General features: G+C 43.3%; 1 protein-coding gene across 1 annotated transcript in view; it reads right to left on the bottom strand.

The window, feature by feature from the left end:
* LOC123061158 (AMSH-like ubiquitin thioesterase 3) overlaps positions 1-7092 on the bottom strand; it is a 16734-nt gene extending 9642 nt beyond the window's left edge. Inside the window, exons 1-13 of the mRNA XM_044484107.1 lie at positions 6818-7092; positions 6518-6582; positions 6338-6425; positions 5971-6135; positions 5756-5850; positions 4446-4551; positions 4303-4349; positions 3380-3707; positions 3179-3268; positions 3042-3104; positions 2893-2967; positions 1742-1804; positions 801-853 (exon numbers count right to left, since the gene is read on the bottom strand). Of these exons, the coding sequence (XP_044340042.1) occupies positions 801-853; positions 1742-1804; positions 2893-2967; positions 3042-3104; positions 3179-3268; positions 3380-3707; positions 4303-4349; positions 4446-4551; positions 5756-5850; positions 5971-6135; positions 6338-6425; positions 6518-6582; positions 6818-6940 (1361 nt within the window). The 5' untranslated portion in view covers positions 6941-7092. The remainder of the gene's footprint in view (positions 1-800; positions 854-1741; positions 1805-2892; positions 2968-3041; positions 3105-3178; positions 3269-3379; positions 3708-4302; positions 4350-4445; positions 4552-5755; positions 5851-5970; positions 6136-6337; positions 6426-6517; positions 6583-6817) is intronic.
* Between the last annotated feature and the right edge of the window lie 11924 nt (positions 7093-19016).

The following is a 19016-nucleotide window of genomic DNA, read 5'->3' as shown; positions in this document are numbered from 1 at the left end:
GGCGGCGGCTCGGATCGCAGTGGACAGGGCTGGGGGTGTCCATGGCCGCGGCCGGTGGTGGCAGCAGCAGTAGGAAGGGGAATAGGTAGAGGAAGTCATGGGGGCCTCATAGGCGCTGACAACAGTGAAGGAGACGGACAGGAGTGGCAGGCGTGACAGGCGTCATTATTTTTTTTTAGTGAAAAGCATCGCTCTGTTAGGAAAGAGAGAGCTGTACAGGAGAGTCTGAGGAAGATGATTGTTTCGGAAAAGCTGAGAAGATAAGTTAACAGGGGATGGGCTTGACTGATCAGTCTGCCTGCTTTTCTTCATTTCTCCTCTCTGTACAGCACACGTGCATGTGCTATTTTGATTGATTAGCCTGATACATTTTGCTATCAACGCACACTAGAACGTAGTATCAACTATTTAAATTAAAATGGTTGCACAGCATCAAGATGTTACATCATGTTTGTATTTAATTAGCAGGAACTAAGTATGGTGGTGAAATGGTTGTTGCATTGGTAGTTATAAAATATTATTGAAATATAGGAGAGAATATAGAGGATGTGAATATAAACTATCTGCTGGAGAGCTGTGAGATATACATGAGGAATCCTTTTAAACCATAGTCTACATGGGGATATATATATAGACTATCAAATTTAGAGCATCTACTAGAGATGCTCTAAACACCCTAAAGTTCACCACAAGCCAATGCTAGTCCATATGATTTTGATTAGCAACAGTCAAAAAAAAAAGTGAAAGATTGACCGCAAAACTGGATGTTGACAGAACATACAAAACAATTAAATACTTACTTTCTTGTGTCGGTAGGTGCCATAACTATTGCAATTGCCTCAGGTAGCATGACCTGTTGATACAATAATGTCAAACACATTTGCTCAAATGAATTGTAGAAAATCATGATGCAGAGTACACGTACACTACATGATTTGTGGTTGTATATATACTATATGTTTGTATACTATATTTAATGCCAAAGTGAGTTATCTAAAAAAAATACAAGTGGGCCCATAATTTTCATTATATTTGTGAAATACGCACATATTTGTATGTAAAAAAGGAGTATGCCCAAAATATGGCACATGCTACCTAAAAAGTACTCCCTCGGTACATAAATATAAGACGTTTTAGAGAGTTGTGTCAAGTCTCTACGCCTTATATTTATGTATGGAGGGAGTAGCATACATGCTTTGCTACCTAAACATTCTTATATACTACATACTACGAGTATATGCACTCCGGTATGATAGATACTACCTAGAACATAGGAAATACAAGTGGGAGTGACTACAAGTGGAAACATTTATTCTACCGAAGTTAAGAGGGGTCAAGCATCTTTGGATACACAAAGTTAAGAGGGGTCAAAAACAAACAGAAGGAATTGTCTTGTGGACACGGGGGGAAAGTAGGCATCCGAATACATGATACAAATGAAACAATAGGATAAGCAAGATTAACAAATGAAACAAATATCATTTTAAATATTGATCTAAAAATATGCTTGCAAATATGCATTCTAGATTTTTCATATTGTATAGCATCTCATCAATAAGTAGAGTTACAGAATCTTGATATACAATTAATTTCTTCATGTTTTCGTTATCTGAAAACATACGATTGTACTGTGAGACAAATGACGTCATCGAGTGTTGAGGGCAACAACAAAAATGCTATAATGGAACTGCCCACCAAATAAGTGGTAATGGTACTGAGAGGTCCAGTCTGCCAACATTACCTGGTACGAATAATGATTATGGAGGTCAATAGAGGACAGGAAACAGGACTGCGTTGGATGTGTCTGGAAAGGAAAGCAGACAATTAGTGACGAAAGCAACCTTTTTTATGACAACAGAAGCGAGCGGTCAGGCAGTCAACAAATAAATAATATCCCCAAGTACCAAGCTATGGCTAGGTATGGAGTACCGTACTTATGCAGTTATGCCTACTTCTGTAACACTTACTTTTTTGAGGACTACTTCTGTAACACGTATTGCCATATGGCATCTACTTATTACCATTTGGTAGAATTCAGATGGCTAATACTAAAACAGCAATGTGTTACCACATCCATCTTTGAAACAAATATTGCATGAGATACAACTGAGAGTGCCATGAATCTCCTTGAACCAATATTAAATAGGAATTTACACATTTTCAACAACACTGATTTTGTTTATGTTACATTCTATCAAGTCCATGATTCGGTGACATGGCCTAGTGCAAAAACATAACACAAAGGGCAGCCCGGTGCACGTAGCTCCCGCTTGCGCAGGGTCCGGGGAAGGGTCCGGCCGCTTTGGGTCTGTAATACGCAGCCTTTCCCTACAATTCCTGCAATAGGCTGTTTCCAGGACTCAACCCGTGACCTCATGGTCACAAGGCAACAGCTTTACCGCGGCAAAAACATAACACAACATTGCAAGAAAGCAATACATATACATACAGATCTAGTTGCAAAACCATGATTTCACCTATCAACTATGGAAGATGCCCTTGTGGCACCGCACCACCTTCCATTGTGTATGGGAAGTGCATGAAGCATTGTCCACAATTAGGCAACATGGATCTAAATCATGTAATACACGTAATTACATGGACAAATGTCGATTTCAAGGTGACAATTGTAAGCATATCAGCGAGATTCTCAAAATAAAAGTGGCACGCCAATTCAAGCAAAAGGGTTTGATAGCATAGTATCCAGCTTTGTAACAACAAAGGTTTTAAACAGAGTTTCTTCAGTTATGAATTATGAAGACAAAGAACTAAAGAAAATGTATTAATTGATATATCTTTAAATATATTGTTAACAGATTACATATACCTTATTGGCTTGAGCAAACAACAAACAGCATCAATGGTGCATAAAATTCTTTAAACTGAACTTACATGAATCCAACCAAGGGTGAATAGTGAGCCCTTGTCCTGAACTTCAAATAGTTCTTCTTCATTTGTAGCTTCACACTGTCAAAAAAGAAAGCAATGTATTATTAATACAGTAAACAACCTAGTCAACGAAAGATACAAGAACAACTTACCGAATCAGATGTAGATTTCTGCTTTGGAATTATTAAGGTTGTAATATGAAAAGTTCTCTTTTTCTACATGAAAAATACAATGTGATGTCAGTAGTCGAGCAAAATAACTGTTCTCATTTCCGGAATAACATACATACCAGGGTACCAGCAAGAACCCCACAAGTTTCTAAACTTCTTTTAGTGTTCGCCTCAGCAACCCTTAGAAAACACTCCATCAACTTCACCGGCTAACAAAGTTGAAATCATCAGTCAAGATAACTGTATAGGAATACATAAGTTACAAACAAATACAGAGCAATATATCATTTCAAATGGAATCGGGTGTAATTTGAACTTACAACATGCAAGTTATGATAACGACCGGTTTCTGATATAGCAAGTCCTTGTGTTGGATCACCAACTCTTGATGGAGAAATTGCGGGTGCGCGATCAGGATGTACTTCTGCCAGGACTGGCGGGGGTGAAGGCTGTCTGATATTCAACTGGGACAATTCTCCCTCCAGACTAGCAGAAGGTGTAGAGGTGCATTCTTCTGCTGGTGCAGACCATCGACCATCATCAAGAGATAGAACAGATTGCATATCATCGTTATCTTTTGTAGTGCTATCAGGATATGTGGTACTGGGACCATGCAGACCATCTTGGTTCAACATAGCCGGCACTAGACTGCAGAAGCAACAGAGTGATAATGTCACACTGAGCAGACTAATTTCCATATAAATTATACATATGTTTGGTTTACTCTTCTAATCTCTCTTCTACTCAAATATTGTATTAGCTTCATTGAATTTGTCTAGTCAAATCCCGCTTTCTTTCTAAATCTAGTCCATACAATTAAAACAATTTGGAGGCAATGAGATAGTTAAATTATTTATGTTTGTTCAGTGGATTCCACTCAAAATAGTTCAATGCATACATGAATCTCAATAGGCTTCCAGGTCTCAAACAGAGTAGAAAGACCAATGAGGCCCTGTTTGGATCGTCGTGTTCTTTTGAAATACACCTGTAAAGAATACGGGTCTCAGCTCATCGTTTTATTTCCGTTCGAGATTTGCTAAGCAGCCGGTAAGATACAGGTGTAAAACATACACCTCCGTATTTAATTACAACCAATCCAAGCACGGCCTTAGGGCGGCTTTCAAAAAAGAAAGAGCACGCCATTTTTAAAACTGAACGAAACTTTGCGCAAGGTAAGAAAAAATGAGACAAAAAAACAGAATTTGTATTAGAGATATTATGCTGAAACTATCTCAAATCTCACCTTGTCATATCACTTTGTGTAAATTCAAGATTGCATGGATATTGGACCTGCATTAAGCAGAAATAAATTTGTAAGATAATGGTTGCCCATGATCAAATTCTCATGCAAACATGTTGGGGGAAATGTAACGAAAGCAAACATGCCTTGACTGCAGCAACAGGCCCATTCCATTGTCCATGAAGCCCATTAGGCCCTAATATTGAATGTCTAGCCAGTGTCTCTTCTTTCGGAAAAGGCAGATTTACAAATCTGAATAATTTAGCCAGAAAGTGAAAAGAGTCTAGCTTAGTACACCGATAAAAAGTATTCCAACAACAAATCTATAACACTAAATGACTGTGGATGTCAGGCAAAGTAATGGAACTTTTTGTCTAAAAAAAGCGCATCGTATAAAGGAGCAAACAGAGACTATGAAAATATCAAGTCACATGCATGCAACTAGAAGAGAAGCAGCAATTCATCCTTTCAGTCCCAAACAAATTGGGGTAGGCTAGAGTTGGAACCTATAAGATCTCGAAACTTAGTCATAGTTCTGGCACGTGGATTTTCCAGTCCTTCAGGTCTCTCTTTACGGACTCCTCCCATGTCAAGTTTGGTCTACCCCGATCTCTCTTGACATTATCAGCACGCTTTAATCTTCTGCTATGCGTCAGCATTTCTGGAGGAATGATGTTGGCTCTTCACATTCAACCTTTTGCCCCTTGCTAGAGGATGATGTTTCTCTGCTTAACAACTCCGAAATGTGTACAGTGTAGAATGACCAATCACCAGAAACAATTAATGTGGTGCCAAACTTCAAATATCCACTTATAAAACTGTAGGACAGCCAGACAAATTGATAAACACGACTAAACTCTGCCATGAAAAAACTATGTTCTTGTATTAATAAAAAGAACTCATAAACCAGAGCTAGATCTCTGAAATCTCCTAATTCAACCGACTAGTCAGAGAAAGACTGATAATTGACCTGATTCAAATGCAGGAAAGCATGCGGTCCCATAATTAAGTTAGGACCCCGATAAGTGCCAAACGTGTGGCACGAACACATGGCAACTCCGAACGTTTTTTATGGCAAGTTTAGTGACGCGAGGATGGCAACTCTCTTTTCAGATGGCAAATTTCAGTTTTTTTTTACGTTTTTTTTCGGATGGCAACTTTAGTTGTAAAAACATCAGGGCCGGAGTGCTTCGTGCCACACGTGTGGCACTTATCATCTAGATTAAGTTACTGTGTTGCTTATGAAGTGTACCCTTTAAACCTAACTTTTTGGCTTAAGAAATTGATCAAGTTACCAGAGTGGTTTAGGTTAGCTATCAAACATGTCAACTAGCCTTCCTCTTTCATAATTGGTGGACAACCGTTCAATCTGGAAATCACTCAGGCACTACTTTTACTTCAGCCAAATGAAACACAGCATATCATACACACAAATATGAACAGAAGATACACATACTGTTTGCGGATCTGCCTATCAGTTTGGATACTTGTCCGTGATGCCACGTGATGCCTCCCGTCTGGGTAGAATTTTTGCAATGAACCTACAAATGGCTGGAGAAGGGAAGGAATGAGAAAGAATAGCCAGAAAGAACACCTGGCAAACTGACAGTACATAACTCGTTTTCCACAAAATGATTGCAAACTACGAAATGTTGCACAATCCCATATTACCTGTGTGGAATATGTGGTTGGAGGATGCTTCTCCGTCCTTAAACTTGCAGCATGGGTTCCATTCAGACCATTAGCTTCCGGGCTACCCCTTCTGTTATGTTCAACGAGCTGCCGCTTCACAACTGGCTTCAGAGACTCAAGCTCATTGACAACATCAATGAGTGTCTACAACAAAACAGTCAATCAGACAAACAAGCGCACGGGGAGGGGGAGGGTAGATTAGTCAACATGACCAATCGGAACTGTAAATTCTACATCATATATTATACATATAAGGCTCAAGATGTGCTATGTGATCATGAAAACTAATACTTTAAATGTTTGATAACATAAATAGAGTAGTTAGTGAGCGCGTAAGAGGAATTACAGAGGAGTTGGCGTTTCTGACGAACTCTGCTTCCCTCAACTTGAATACGGGGTAGTCACGGTGCTTGGGGATGGTCTCACACAGCAAGCTGCAGCCGGTCAGAGTCAGATGTTAACTGATCATCATCATCACAATAGTAAGAAGCGAATATCAGGATGAATCAATCAACGTTCAGCCAACCTCGTATATCTCAGGAGGATGACATACAGGTCGAGGATGTTCTTCTCATCTCGATATATCTTGGCCTGCGCACCACATAAAAGCACAACATTTTAGCACCGTCTGGAACAAAAACACGGTAGCACTGACGTTAATTACGTACTACAGACCAAATTCACCACACCGCGCGTTAACAGAACAAGAAAACTACCGCGAATTGCGAAAGAACAGCTAGAAGCTAAATTTCAGCCCCAAAAGGCCAGATCTATAGTGGCGGTAGGAATTCCGAGCGAGAGATTTGGAAGATGGTTAGGGTTTGACCTGGCGGAGGAGGGTGCCCGCGATGCGGAAGTAGTAGGGAAGGCTGATGCGGTGGTCGACGGCGATCGGCCGCGCGCAGGCCTCGATGCTGATGATGCCCTTGGCTGGCTGCGGTGGCCCCATGGCCTTCTCTTGTGAGCTCCTCTGCTCCTCCGGCGAGAAGTTCGCGACGAGAATTAGCGACGCGGGTTAGGAAAGGAGAGGCAGACCTCAGGAATTAGTCACACACTCGCATTCCGCGTGGCGAAGTAATCGTTCTTGCGGTTGTACCCTTAGGATTATGGAAATTGACGTGTTTTTATGTAACTTCTATTGTTTTTTATGTTTGCTACTAGATCATGAAAGCGCGCGTTGCTGCGCCCGTCAATTTTTGTTAGATTGATAAGAACTTCATAAAGTAAGTGAATGTGCAAAACATGAGATATCATTTTTGTATAAATTGACCAATATATCATTAAGTTATCAAAGGAGAGAAATTTAACCAGTTTGCAGTGAAGAAGTGTGGAAGAGAAGATTGGGTGCGTGTTAACATGACCATCTAGCAACCTATCTTCCTCACAACAAGCTTTCGCCCCGCTTGTCATTTTGATGCATGGCTGCTAGAAATATATATATGAGAAGATGTGAATAGATTAAAGTTTGCTGAAAGTTCAACATTCATTCATGTTTAGGATATGAGATTGAAAAAACAAACACACATATTCACGAAAAAATAGTAGAGATCGATTAATACTTGAACTAAGTCTTGCTAATACATTGTAGTAGTACATAAATGCTTGAAAAATGTGCATGTTGCTAGGCCGGTGCCATCGCCAAAGGGAAGTGTGTAGCATTTGGTCATCCAACAGGGGAAGATTACGGTAGAGCCTGGCCAGTGGTAACACATGCCATTATGCCAACTTCCATAAATCTAGTATATAGAATATGTATGATAGTGAAGAGGATCACAAGCTAAAGACGCAAACTAATTATATTGCAAGGATAACTTATTGAAAAAAAATACTTTGTGAAACCAATGAGGTAGATGATATATATAGTCTGCAAAATATTAATTATTTGCATTCTTCAAGTAAGCATCCTAATAAGTTCATATTTTCATCACCGGCGAACTTTTTTATGACTACAAAGTTGAAATACATGTAGTTTCTGCCAGAATTGATGTATAATTAAAAGGCATACTTTGTCAGTTCACCTCACAACTTAAATGAGAACATAGGGAGACCCAGGGTAGGTTACTTTGTCAAGTCATATGAGTTTTTAAGTCTACTTCAATGCGCATGTGCCTGTGACTTCGTGCTCCCCATCAACAGGATATTCTGTCAATTTTATCATCATGAAGTTCCTCATTAATCTTCTGCATGGTTAGGCAAATTGGATACGTGTGGAAAATAAGACAATGCTATGAAGCTTTCCGTCTTGTCATATACCTCGTCGTCTCGATAGCGAGGGATGTCGGAAGGAGGCGAGAGCATACATGAAAAAACAACAATGGTTAGAAGAGGTTCTGCCGTACCAATGGTTGTGGATCAAGATGAGGAGGTGTGTCGCGGGGAGCACGACAGGAACTGCAGGCTGCAGCACAACTTCGAATTTATGGTGTCCATCAGGGGCGAAGAGCAGGGTATCCAGGAACTGAATGACGTTTTCTGCGAGTTGCGGAGCGCAGCGCGAGAGAGAATTATATGCAGCCGTTCTCACCCACTACCCACACTCCTCTCGCCTCCTTCCGACATCCCTCGCTATGAAGCTTTCCGTCTTGTCATATACCTCGTCGTCGCCAGCTTAACGTATTTATTTGGATGACATCCGCTCATCCGCGATGCCATCATCAAAGGGAAGTGTGTAGCACTTGGTCATCCAACATGAAAAGATTACGGTGGAGCCTGGCCAGTGGTAACTGGCGTTGGTAGCATGATGCTCTCCAAGAGAGGTATAGTCGTGGGCGAGGAGAGGGGAACACATGCCATTATGCTAACTTCCATGAATCTAGTATATAGAATATGTATGATGGTGAAGAGGATCACAAGCTAAAGATGCAAACTAATTATATTGCAAGGATAACTTATTGAAAAAAAATACTTTGTGGAACCAATGACGTAGATGATATATATGGTCTGCAAAATATTAATTATTTGCATTCTTTAAGTAAGCATCCTATTAAGTTCATATTTTCATCAACGGCGAACTTCTTCATGACTACAAAGTTGAAATACATGTAGTTTCTGCCAAAATTGATGTATAATTAAAAGGCATACTTTGTCAATTCACCTCGCAACTTAAATTAGAACATTGGGAGAGACCCAGGGTAGGTTACTTTTTTAAGTCATATGAGTTTTTAAGTCTACTTCAATGCGCATGTGTCTGTGACTTCGTGCTTCGCATCAATAGGATATTCTGTCAATTTTATCATCATGAAGTTCCTCATTAATCTTCTGCATGGTTAGGCAAACTGGATACATGTGGAAAATAAGACAATGCTTCAATTTACATGCTTAGACTGACTGAGAGCATACATGAAAAAAACAACAATGGTTAGAAGAGGTTCTACCGTACCAATGGTTGTGGATCAAGATGAGGAGGTGTGTCGCGGGGAGCAGGACAGGAACTGCAGGCTGCAGCACAACTTCGAATTTATGGTGTTCATCAGGGGCGAAGAGCAGGGTATCCAGCAACTGAATGACGTTTTCTACGAGTTGCGGAGCGCAGCGCGAGAGAGAATTATATGCAACCGTTCTCACCCACTACCCACACTCCTCTCGCCTCCTTCCGGCATCCCTCGCTACGAAGCTTTTCGTCTTGTCAAATACCTCGTTGTCGCCAGCTTAGCGTATTTATTTGGATGACATCCGCTCATCCGCGGTGCCATCGCCAAAGGGAAGTGTGTAGCACTTGGTCATCCAACATGGGAAGATTACGGTGGAGCCTGGCCAGTGGTAACTGGCACTAGTAGCATGATGCTCTCCAAGAGAGGTATAGTCGTGGGCGAGGAGAAGGAAACACATGCCATTATGCCAACTTCCATGAATCTAGTATATAGAATATGTATGATGGTGAAGAGGATCACAAGCTAAAGATGCAAACTAATTATATTACAAGGATAACTTATTGAAAAAAATACTTTGTGGAACCAACGAGGTAGATGATATATATGGTCTGCAAAATATTAATTATTTGCATTCTTCAAGTAAGCATCATAATGAGTTCATATTTTCATCAACGGCGAACTTCTTCATGACTACAAAGTTGAAATACATGTAGTTTCTGTCAGAATTGATGTATAATTAAAAGGCATACTTTGTCAGTTCACCTCATAACTTAAATTAGAACATTGAGAGAGACCCAGGTTAGGTTACTTTGTCAAGTCATATGAGTTTTTAAGTCTACTTCAATGCGCATGTGCCTGTGACTTCGTGTTTCGCATCAATAGGATATTCTGTTAATTTTACCATCATGAAGTTCCTCATTAATCTTCTGCATGGTTAGGCAAATTGCATACGTGTGGAAAATAAGACAATGCTTCAATTTACATGCTTAGACTGACTGAGAGCATACATGAAAAAACAACAATGGTTAGAAGAGGTTCTACCGTACCAATGGTTGTGGATCAAGATGAGGAGGTGTGTCACGGGGAGCAGGACAGGAACTGCAGGCTGGAGCACAACTTCGAATTTATGGTGTCCATCAGGGGCGAAGAGCAGGGTATCCGGGAACTGAATGACGTTTTCTGCGAGTTGTGAAGCGCAGCGCGAGAGAGAATTATATGCAGCCGTTCTCACCCACTAGCCACACTCCTCTCGCCTCCTTCCGGCATCCCTCGCTACAAAGCTTTTCGTCTTGTCATATACCTCGTCGTCGCCAGCTTAACGTTTTTATTTGGATGACATCCGCTCATCTGCGGTGCCATCGCCAAAGGGAAGTGTGTAGCACTTGGTCATCCAACATGGGAAGATTACGGTGGAGCCTGGCCAGTGGTAACTGGCGCTGGTAGCATGATGCTCTCCAAGAGAGGTATAGTCGTGGGCGAGGAGAGGGAAACACATGCCATTATGCCAACTTCCATGAATCTAGTATATAGAATATGTATGATGGTGAAGAGGATCACAAGCTAAAGATGCAAACTAATTATATTGCAAGGATAACTTATTGAAAAAAAAATACTTTGTGGAACCAATGAGGTAGATGATATATATGGTCTGCAAAATATTAATTATTTGTATTCTTCAAGTAAGCATCCTAATAAGTTCATATTTTCATCAACGGCGAACTTCTTTATGACTATAAAGTTGAAATACATGTAGTTTCTGCCAGAATTGATGTATAATTAAAAGGCATACTTTGTCAGTTCACCTCACAACTTAAATTAGAACATTGGGAGAGACCCAGGGTAGGTTACTTTGTCAAGTCATATGAGTTTTTAAGTCTACTTCAATGTGCATGTGCCTGTGACTTCGTGCTTCGCGTCAATAGGATATTCTGTTAATTTTACCATCATGAAGTTCCTCATTAATCTTCTGCATGGTTAGGCAAATTGCATACGTGTGGAAAATAAGACAATGCTTCAATTTACATGCTTAGACTGACTGAGAGCATACATGAAAAAACAACAATGGTTAGAAGAGGTTCTACCGTACCAATGGTTGTGGATCAAGATGAGGAGGTGTGTCGCGGGGAGCAGGACAGGAACTGCAGGCTGCAGCACAACTTCGAATTTATGGTGTCCATCAGGGGCGAAGAGTAGGGTATCCGGGAACTGAATGACGTTTTCTGCGAGTTGCGGAGCGCAGCACGAGAGAGAATTATATGCAGCCGTTCTCACCCACTACCCACACTCCTCTCGCCTCCTTCTGGCATCCCTCACTACGAAGCTTTTCATCTTGTCATATACCTCGTCGTCGCCAGCTTAACGTATTTATTTGGATGACATCCGCTCATCCGTGGTGCCATCGCCAAAGGGAAGTGTGTAGCACTTGGTCATCCAACATGGGAAGATTACGGTGGAGCCTGGCCGGTGGTAACTGGCGCTGGTAGCATGATGCTCTCCAAGAGAGGTATAGTCGTGGGCGAGGAGAAGGAAACACATGCCATTATGCCAACTTCCATGAATCTAGTATATAGAATATGTATGATGGTGAAGAGGATCACAAACTAAAGATGCAAACTAATTATATTGCAAGGATAACTTATTGAAAAAAATACTTTGTGGAACCAATGAGGTAGATGATATATATGGTCTGCAAAATATTAATTATTTGCATTCTTCAAGTAAGCATCATAATGAGTTCATATTTTCATCAACGGCGAACTTCTTCATGACTACAAAGTTGAAATACATGCAGTTTCTGCCAGAATTGATGTATAATTAAAAGGCATACTTTGTCAGTTCACCTCACAACTTAAATTAGAACATTGGGAGAGACCCAGGGTAGGTTACTTTGTCAAGTCATATGAGTTTTTAAGTCTACTTCAATGTGCATGTGCCTGTGACTTCGTGCTTCGCATCAATAGGATATTCTGTTAATTTTACCATCATGAAGTTCCTCATTAATCTTCTGCATGGTTAGGCAAATTGGATACGTGTGGAAAATAAGACAATGCTTTAATTTACATGCTTAGACTGACTCAGAGCATACATGAAAAAACAACAATGGTTAGAAGAGGTTCTACCATACCAATGGTTGTGGATCAAGATGAGGAGGGTGTCGCGGGGAGCAGGACAGGAACTGCAGGCTGCAGCACAACTTCGAATTTATGGTGTCCACCAGGGGCGAAGAGCTGGGTATCCTGGAACTGAATGACGTTTTCTGCGAGTTGCGCAGCGCAGCGCGAGAGAGAATTATATGCAGCCGTTCTCACCCACTACCCACACTCCTCTCGCCTCCTTCCGGCATCCCTCGCTATGAAGCTTTTCGTCTTGTCATATACCTCGTTGTCGCCAGCTTTATTTATTTGGATGACATCCGCTCATCCGCGGTGTCATCGCCAAAGGGAAGTGTGTAGCACTTGGTCATCCAACATGGGAAGATTACGGTGGAGCCTGGCCAGTGGTAACTGGCGTTGGTAGCATGATGCTCTCCAAGAGAGGTATAGTCGTGGGCGAGGAGAAGGAAACACATGCCATTATGCCAACTTCCATGAATCTAGTATATAGAATATGTATGATGGTGAAGAGGATCACAAGCTAAAGATGTAAACTAATTACATTGCAAGGATAACTTATTGAAAAAAATACTTTGTGGAACCAATGAGGTAGATGATATATATGGTCTGCAAAATATTAATTATTTGCATTCGTCAAGTAAGCATCCTAATAAGTTCATATTTTCATCAACGACGAACTTCTTCATGACTACAAAGTTGAAATACATGTAGTTTCTGCCAGAATTGATGTATAATTAAAAGGCATACTTTGTCAGTTCACCTCACAACTTAAATTAGAACATTGGGAGAGACCCAGGGTAGGTTACTTTGTCAAGTCATATGAGTTTTTAAGTCTACTTCAATGTGCATGTGCATGTGACTTCGTGCTTCGCATCAATAGGATATTCTGTCAATTTTATCATCATGAAGTTCCTCATTAATCTTCTGCATGGTTAGGAAAATTGGATACGTGTGGAAAATAAGACAATGCTTCAATTTACATGCTTAGACTGACTGAGAGCATACATGAAAAAACAACAATGGTTAGAAGAGGTTCTACCGTACCAATGGTTGTGGATCAAGATGAGGAGGTGTGTCGCGGGGAGCAGGACAGGAACTGCAGGCTGCATCATAACTTCGAATTTATGGTGTCCATCAGGGGCGAAGAGCAGGGTATCCGGGAACTGAATGACGTTTTCTGCGAGTTGCGGAGCGCAGCGCGAGAGAGAATTATATGCAGCCGTTCTCACCCACTACCCACACTCCTCTCGCCTCCTTCCGGCATCCCTCGCCACGAAGCTTTTCGTCTTGTCATATACCTCTTCATCGCCAGCTTAACGTATTTATTTGGATGACATCCGCTCATCCGCCACCGCCGTCGCCTTAGTTAGGTTTCGTGAGGCACGCTGTGAGAGGGTTGGAAGAGCAAGGGGCGCAATTACGGTGGATGACGTTGCAGTTAGTGGATGGTGACATCATACTGACGTGCGGCGCGGGCGTGGATGAGCTCCTCCGCTGTCCTGCAATGGTGTGCCGATAACGAGAAACATGTAGGCCTACCTTTTTTGAAGGGTACATGCTAGGCCTACTAAACGAAAGCTTTCCCCTCGTGGCGGCCCATAGTGGGTGTTGGCCCAGTTCATAAGAAGATGCCCAGATTGGTCTGTGGAGTAGCAGCCCAGTCACGTGGGCCTGCTAGCTGGCGCGAAGTTAAGCAGTGCGGAAGGACCTAGGAGATCTACTCCGCCCATTGGTGTAATCGAACGGCTTAAGACACCTAATCAGTGTGCGAGGCCGTAGCTAGCTGCCTTTTACTGTTTAGTAATACTGTCATGATTAAAGATAAATAGATCAAAAATTATTTAAAAAATAAATTCAAAGTATATATTCAACAAAAGTAGTGTTGCAGTGTTTAATGTCTCTGGCCACTTACCCGCAAAAAAATGTCTTTGGCCACTAGGGTTTTCTAGTCCTTCGACATCGCCGCCGTCCCGAGTCCCTTTGTTCTGGCGTTTCGCCGCTCGGCTACAACCCGCTTCCCTCACCTACCCTCCACTCCTTCTCAGGCTGATCTAGGGGACACCTCTATGTGTCTTCCTAGCCTTGATTGTGAGTCGTCGGGGGCTAGGGTTTCAGGGGTTTTGATTGTTTGTGATGCACGATCATGATGGGATCGCAGGAAAGATCGGGCGGTAGAGACATGGAACAGGAGGAGACCAATAGGCTCATGGAGATGGAGAAAATTAGGCCAAGGGTTGTAGGAATTCATAAAGGGGGAGAAACGAAGAAGTACCTAGTTTGAGTAACTGTCAGTTAAATTGGGGGTGCGTGGAGTGTGTTTCGAGAGAGCATGATGAAACCAAGTTTGAATGGGGTCCGTTTATTTTTGCACCAAGAACAGGTAGAGGAGGAGGTCGTTGATACACCTCCAACATATCTATAATTTTTATTGCTAATACTATTATATTATCATTTTTATATGCTTTATATGCTACTTTATATTATTGTTATGGATTAACCTATTAATTTAGTACCCAGTGTCAGTTCCTATTTTTTTGTTTCGCAGATAAATCATACCTGCAGAAGTCCAAACACGATCAAACTTTATGGTGATTTTTTCTGAAACATAAGAGACCATAGAAACTTCGGGAGAGATGAGAAGACACGTGAGTGGGTCACAAGCCCAAGCAAGCTTGTGGGCCCCTTGATGCTCTGTTTTGGCATAATTCCCGGCCTATAAGTTCTCATATTGTGACACCCCCAATTTGACCGTACACTAATCATACACGCAAACATGTACGATCAAGATCAAGGACTCACAAGAAGATATCACAACACAACTCTACAAATAAAATAAGTCATACGAGCATCATATTACAAGCCAGGGGCCTCGAGGGCTCGAATATAAGAGCTCGATCATAGACGAGATAGTGGAAACAAAAATATCTGAGTACATACATCAGTTAAACAAGTTTGCCTTAAGAAGGCTAGCACAAACTGGGATACAAATCAAAAGAGACGCAGGCCTCCTGCCTGAGATCCTCCTAAACTACTCCTGGTCGTCGTCAGCGGCCTGCACGTAGTAGTAGGCACCTCTCGAGTAGTAGCAGTCGTCATTGACGGTGGTGTCTGGCTCCTGGACTCCATCATCTGGTCGCAGCAATCGAGTATAGAAAGGGGGAAAGGGGGGAGCAAAGCAACCGTGAGTACTCATCCAAAGTACCCGCAAGCAAGGATCTACACTAATATGCATGCATTGGTATCAAATGGAAAAGGGATAACATATGTGGACTGAACTGCAGAATGCCGGAATAAGAGGAGGATAGCTAGTCCTATCGAAGACTACGCTTCTGGTAACCTCCATCTTGCAGTAGAAGAAGAGAGTAGATGGTAAGTTCACCAAGTAACATCCCATAGCATAACCCTACCCGGTGATCCTCCCCTCGTCGCCCTGTGAGAGAGCGATCACCAGTTGTATCTGGCACTTGGAAGGGTGTGTTTTATTAAGTATCCGGTTCTAGTTGTCATAAGGTCAAGGTACAACTCTGGGTCGTCCTTTTACCGAGGGACACGGCTATTCGAATAGATAAACTTCCCTGCAAGGGTGCACCACATTTCCCAGCACGCTCGATCCCCTTTGCCCGGACACACTTTTATGTGTCATGCCCAGCCTCGGAAGATCAACACGTCGCAGCCCCACCTAGGCACAACAGAGAGGTCAGCACGCCGATCTAAATCCTATGGCGTAGGGGTCTGGGCCCATCGCCCATTGCACACCTGCACGTTGCGAACGCAGACGGTGAGCAGACCTAGCCTGCCTTATACAAGAGCAGGCGTTCCAGTCCAACCCGGCGCGTGCCGCTCAGTCGCTGACGTCACGAAGGTTTCGGTTGATACCACGACGTCGAGTGCCCATAACTGTCCCCGCGTAGTTGGTTAGTGCGTATAGGCCAGTAGCCAGACTCAGATCAAATACCCAGATCTCGTTAAGCGTGTTATTTTGAAGTAACCGCGAATGCCGACCAGGGCCAGGCCCACCTCTCTCCTAGGTGGTCTCCGCCTGCCCTGTCGCTCCGCCTCAGAGTAACAGTCGGGGGCCGTCGGGAACCTAGGCCCACCACTACATAGGTGGAACCACCTGCCCCTTCAGCCCCCAACATCGGAATCACTTGCGGGTACTCAACGAGCCGACCCGACTTTAGTCACCACCTGTATAGTATGTATAAATGTATGTATATACTCGTGTTCACCTCCCTAGTGATCACGGCCCGATAGTATAGCATGGCAGACAGACAAGAATGTAGGGCCACATATGGAATACTAGCATCCTATACTAAGTATTTAGGATTGCAGGTAAGGTATCAACAACGGTAGCAACAATGATAGGCTATGCATCAGGATAGGATTAACGGAAAGCAGTAACATGCTACACTACTCTAATGCAAGCAATATAGAGGAGAGTAGGCGATATCTGGTGATCAAGGGGGGGGGGCTTGCTTGGTTGCTCTAGCAAGAAGGAGGGGTCATCTTCGATGTAGTCGAACACACGGACATCGGCAGCGGTCTCGGAGTCTACCGGAAAGGAGTAACAGAGCGGAAACACAATGAATAACAGAGCAATCAAATGTAACATAAGCAAGACGCGGCAATACGTTGTGCTAGGGGTGACCTAACGCGGTATGAGGTGATACCAGTGAAGGGGGGAAACATCCGGGAAAATATCCCCGGTGTTTCGCGTTTTTGGACAGATGAATCGAAGGGGGAAATTGTGTGTTTGCTATGCTAGGGATGCGTGGCGGACGAACGAGTTGCGTATCCGGATTCGTCTCGTCATTCTGAGCAATTTTCATGTACAAAGTATTTTTATCCGACGAATGATTTATTTTATATTAATTTTCTAAGTTTTATTCATTTTCTGAATTTATTTTAATTCGAAATTAAAATATAAAAAAGCTAAGTGTACCCAGGGAATACTTCCGTGAGTGCGTGACAAGTGGGTCCATGGGTCCTAGTTGATCATTCAAACTTTGACTGGTCAACAGGGGGTGGGACCCCACTGTCATTGTCTAGTTGACTTAAGTTAACAGTTTGTCTTAGACTAATTAGGTTTTAGTTAATTAAGTTAACTAATTAAATTACTAATTAACTAACTAATTATTTATTTATTTATATCCTCTGCTTTTCTTTAACCTCTTTTTTTGGACGGGGCCCACATGGCAGTGGCCAACCGGCCTCCTGGCTAGGCACTACGCACGGCCTCGCAGAGGAGGGCCAGCGGCCACGGTCAGGCGCAGGGGACGGGGGCCGGCCGGCAACGGGGCGGCTCCGGTGGAGGACGGTGCCAATGCCGGCGGGACGCGTAGGGCAGGCGCTGCAGGCAAGCAGCGATGGCGTCACGACCTGGAGCGAGCGGCGCGCAGCGAGACGGTTGGGAGCGGGCCGGAGGGCGCGGGCAGGGAGCAGCGGCGCGGCGGGGAGCGGGCCTAGCACGGTCCCAGTGAAGCGGCACGACGGCATGGGTGAGGAGGGGCTTGGCGGGGCTGGTGGGTGCGAAGGGGATCAACAGCGGGGGTAAGCGGGCCAGGCATGGTCGGCGCGGTGGGCGCGACAATGGGCGGTGAGCAGCGTCGACGCGGGCAGGGCCGGGGCGTGCGAGCAGGTAGCGGGCGGCTGCGGGACGCGGCCAGGCGCCAACGAGTGTAGCCAAAGTGGCCCAGGGAGGGTGGCGCAGTGTAAGACAATAAGTTTTGGGGAACCAACGCAACCCTCTAGGGGTGGCTTATCTCATTATATATAATGGTTGTGTTACAATATGTACCATATACGTACATAGGTACAGAAGCTATACATAGTCTAACACCCTCCCTCAATCTTAGCCACTTTCTAAAGAACTGAGAAGGGTAAGATTGCGCCTACAAGCCTCAAACTGTGGCAGCGGTAAAGGCTTAGTGAAGATGTCTGCAAGTTGATCCTTAGATGAGATAAACTTGATCTGGAGTTGCTTCTGTGATACACGTTCCCGTACAAAGTGATAGTCAACTTCAATGTGTTTCATTCGGGCATGAAATACTGGATTTGCAGAAAGGTATGTAGCACCGATGTTATCACACCAAAGAATAGGAGGTTGTGGTTGAGACAAACCCAACTCCTGAAGCAAAGACTGCACCCAAATAATCTCTGCAGTAGCATTAGCCACAGCCTTGTACTCAGCTTCAGTACTGCTACGTGACACAGTAGCTTGTTTCCGAGCACTCCAGGCGATCAAATTAGAGCCAAAGAATACTGCATAACCCCCCGTGGATCGCCTGTCATCTGGGCTACCAGCCCAATCTGCATCAGAGAAGGCCGAAAGGACCCGAGAGGAAGTCGGCCGAATATGCATACCAAATGTCAGGGTGAACTGAACATAACGAAGAATGCGTTTAACAGCAGCCCAATGAGTATCTCTGGGAGCCTGAAGATACTGACAAACCCTGTTAACAACATAAGAGATATCTGGTCTCGTGATCGTCAAGTACTGAAGTCCACCAACAATGCTCCTGTACTCTGTGGCATCCGCAGG

Source organism: Triticum aestivum, chromosome 3A (assembly GCF_018294505.1).
Source record: "Triticum aestivum cultivar Chinese Spring chromosome 3A, IWGSC CS RefSeq v2.1, whole genome shotgun sequence".
NCBI classification, from domain to species: Eukaryota; Viridiplantae; Streptophyta; class Magnoliopsida; order Poales; family Poaceae; genus Triticum; species Triticum aestivum.
The sequence above is the reverse complement of the archived record's forward strand: the minus strand, read 5'-3'. Positions and strand labels throughout refer to the sequence as shown.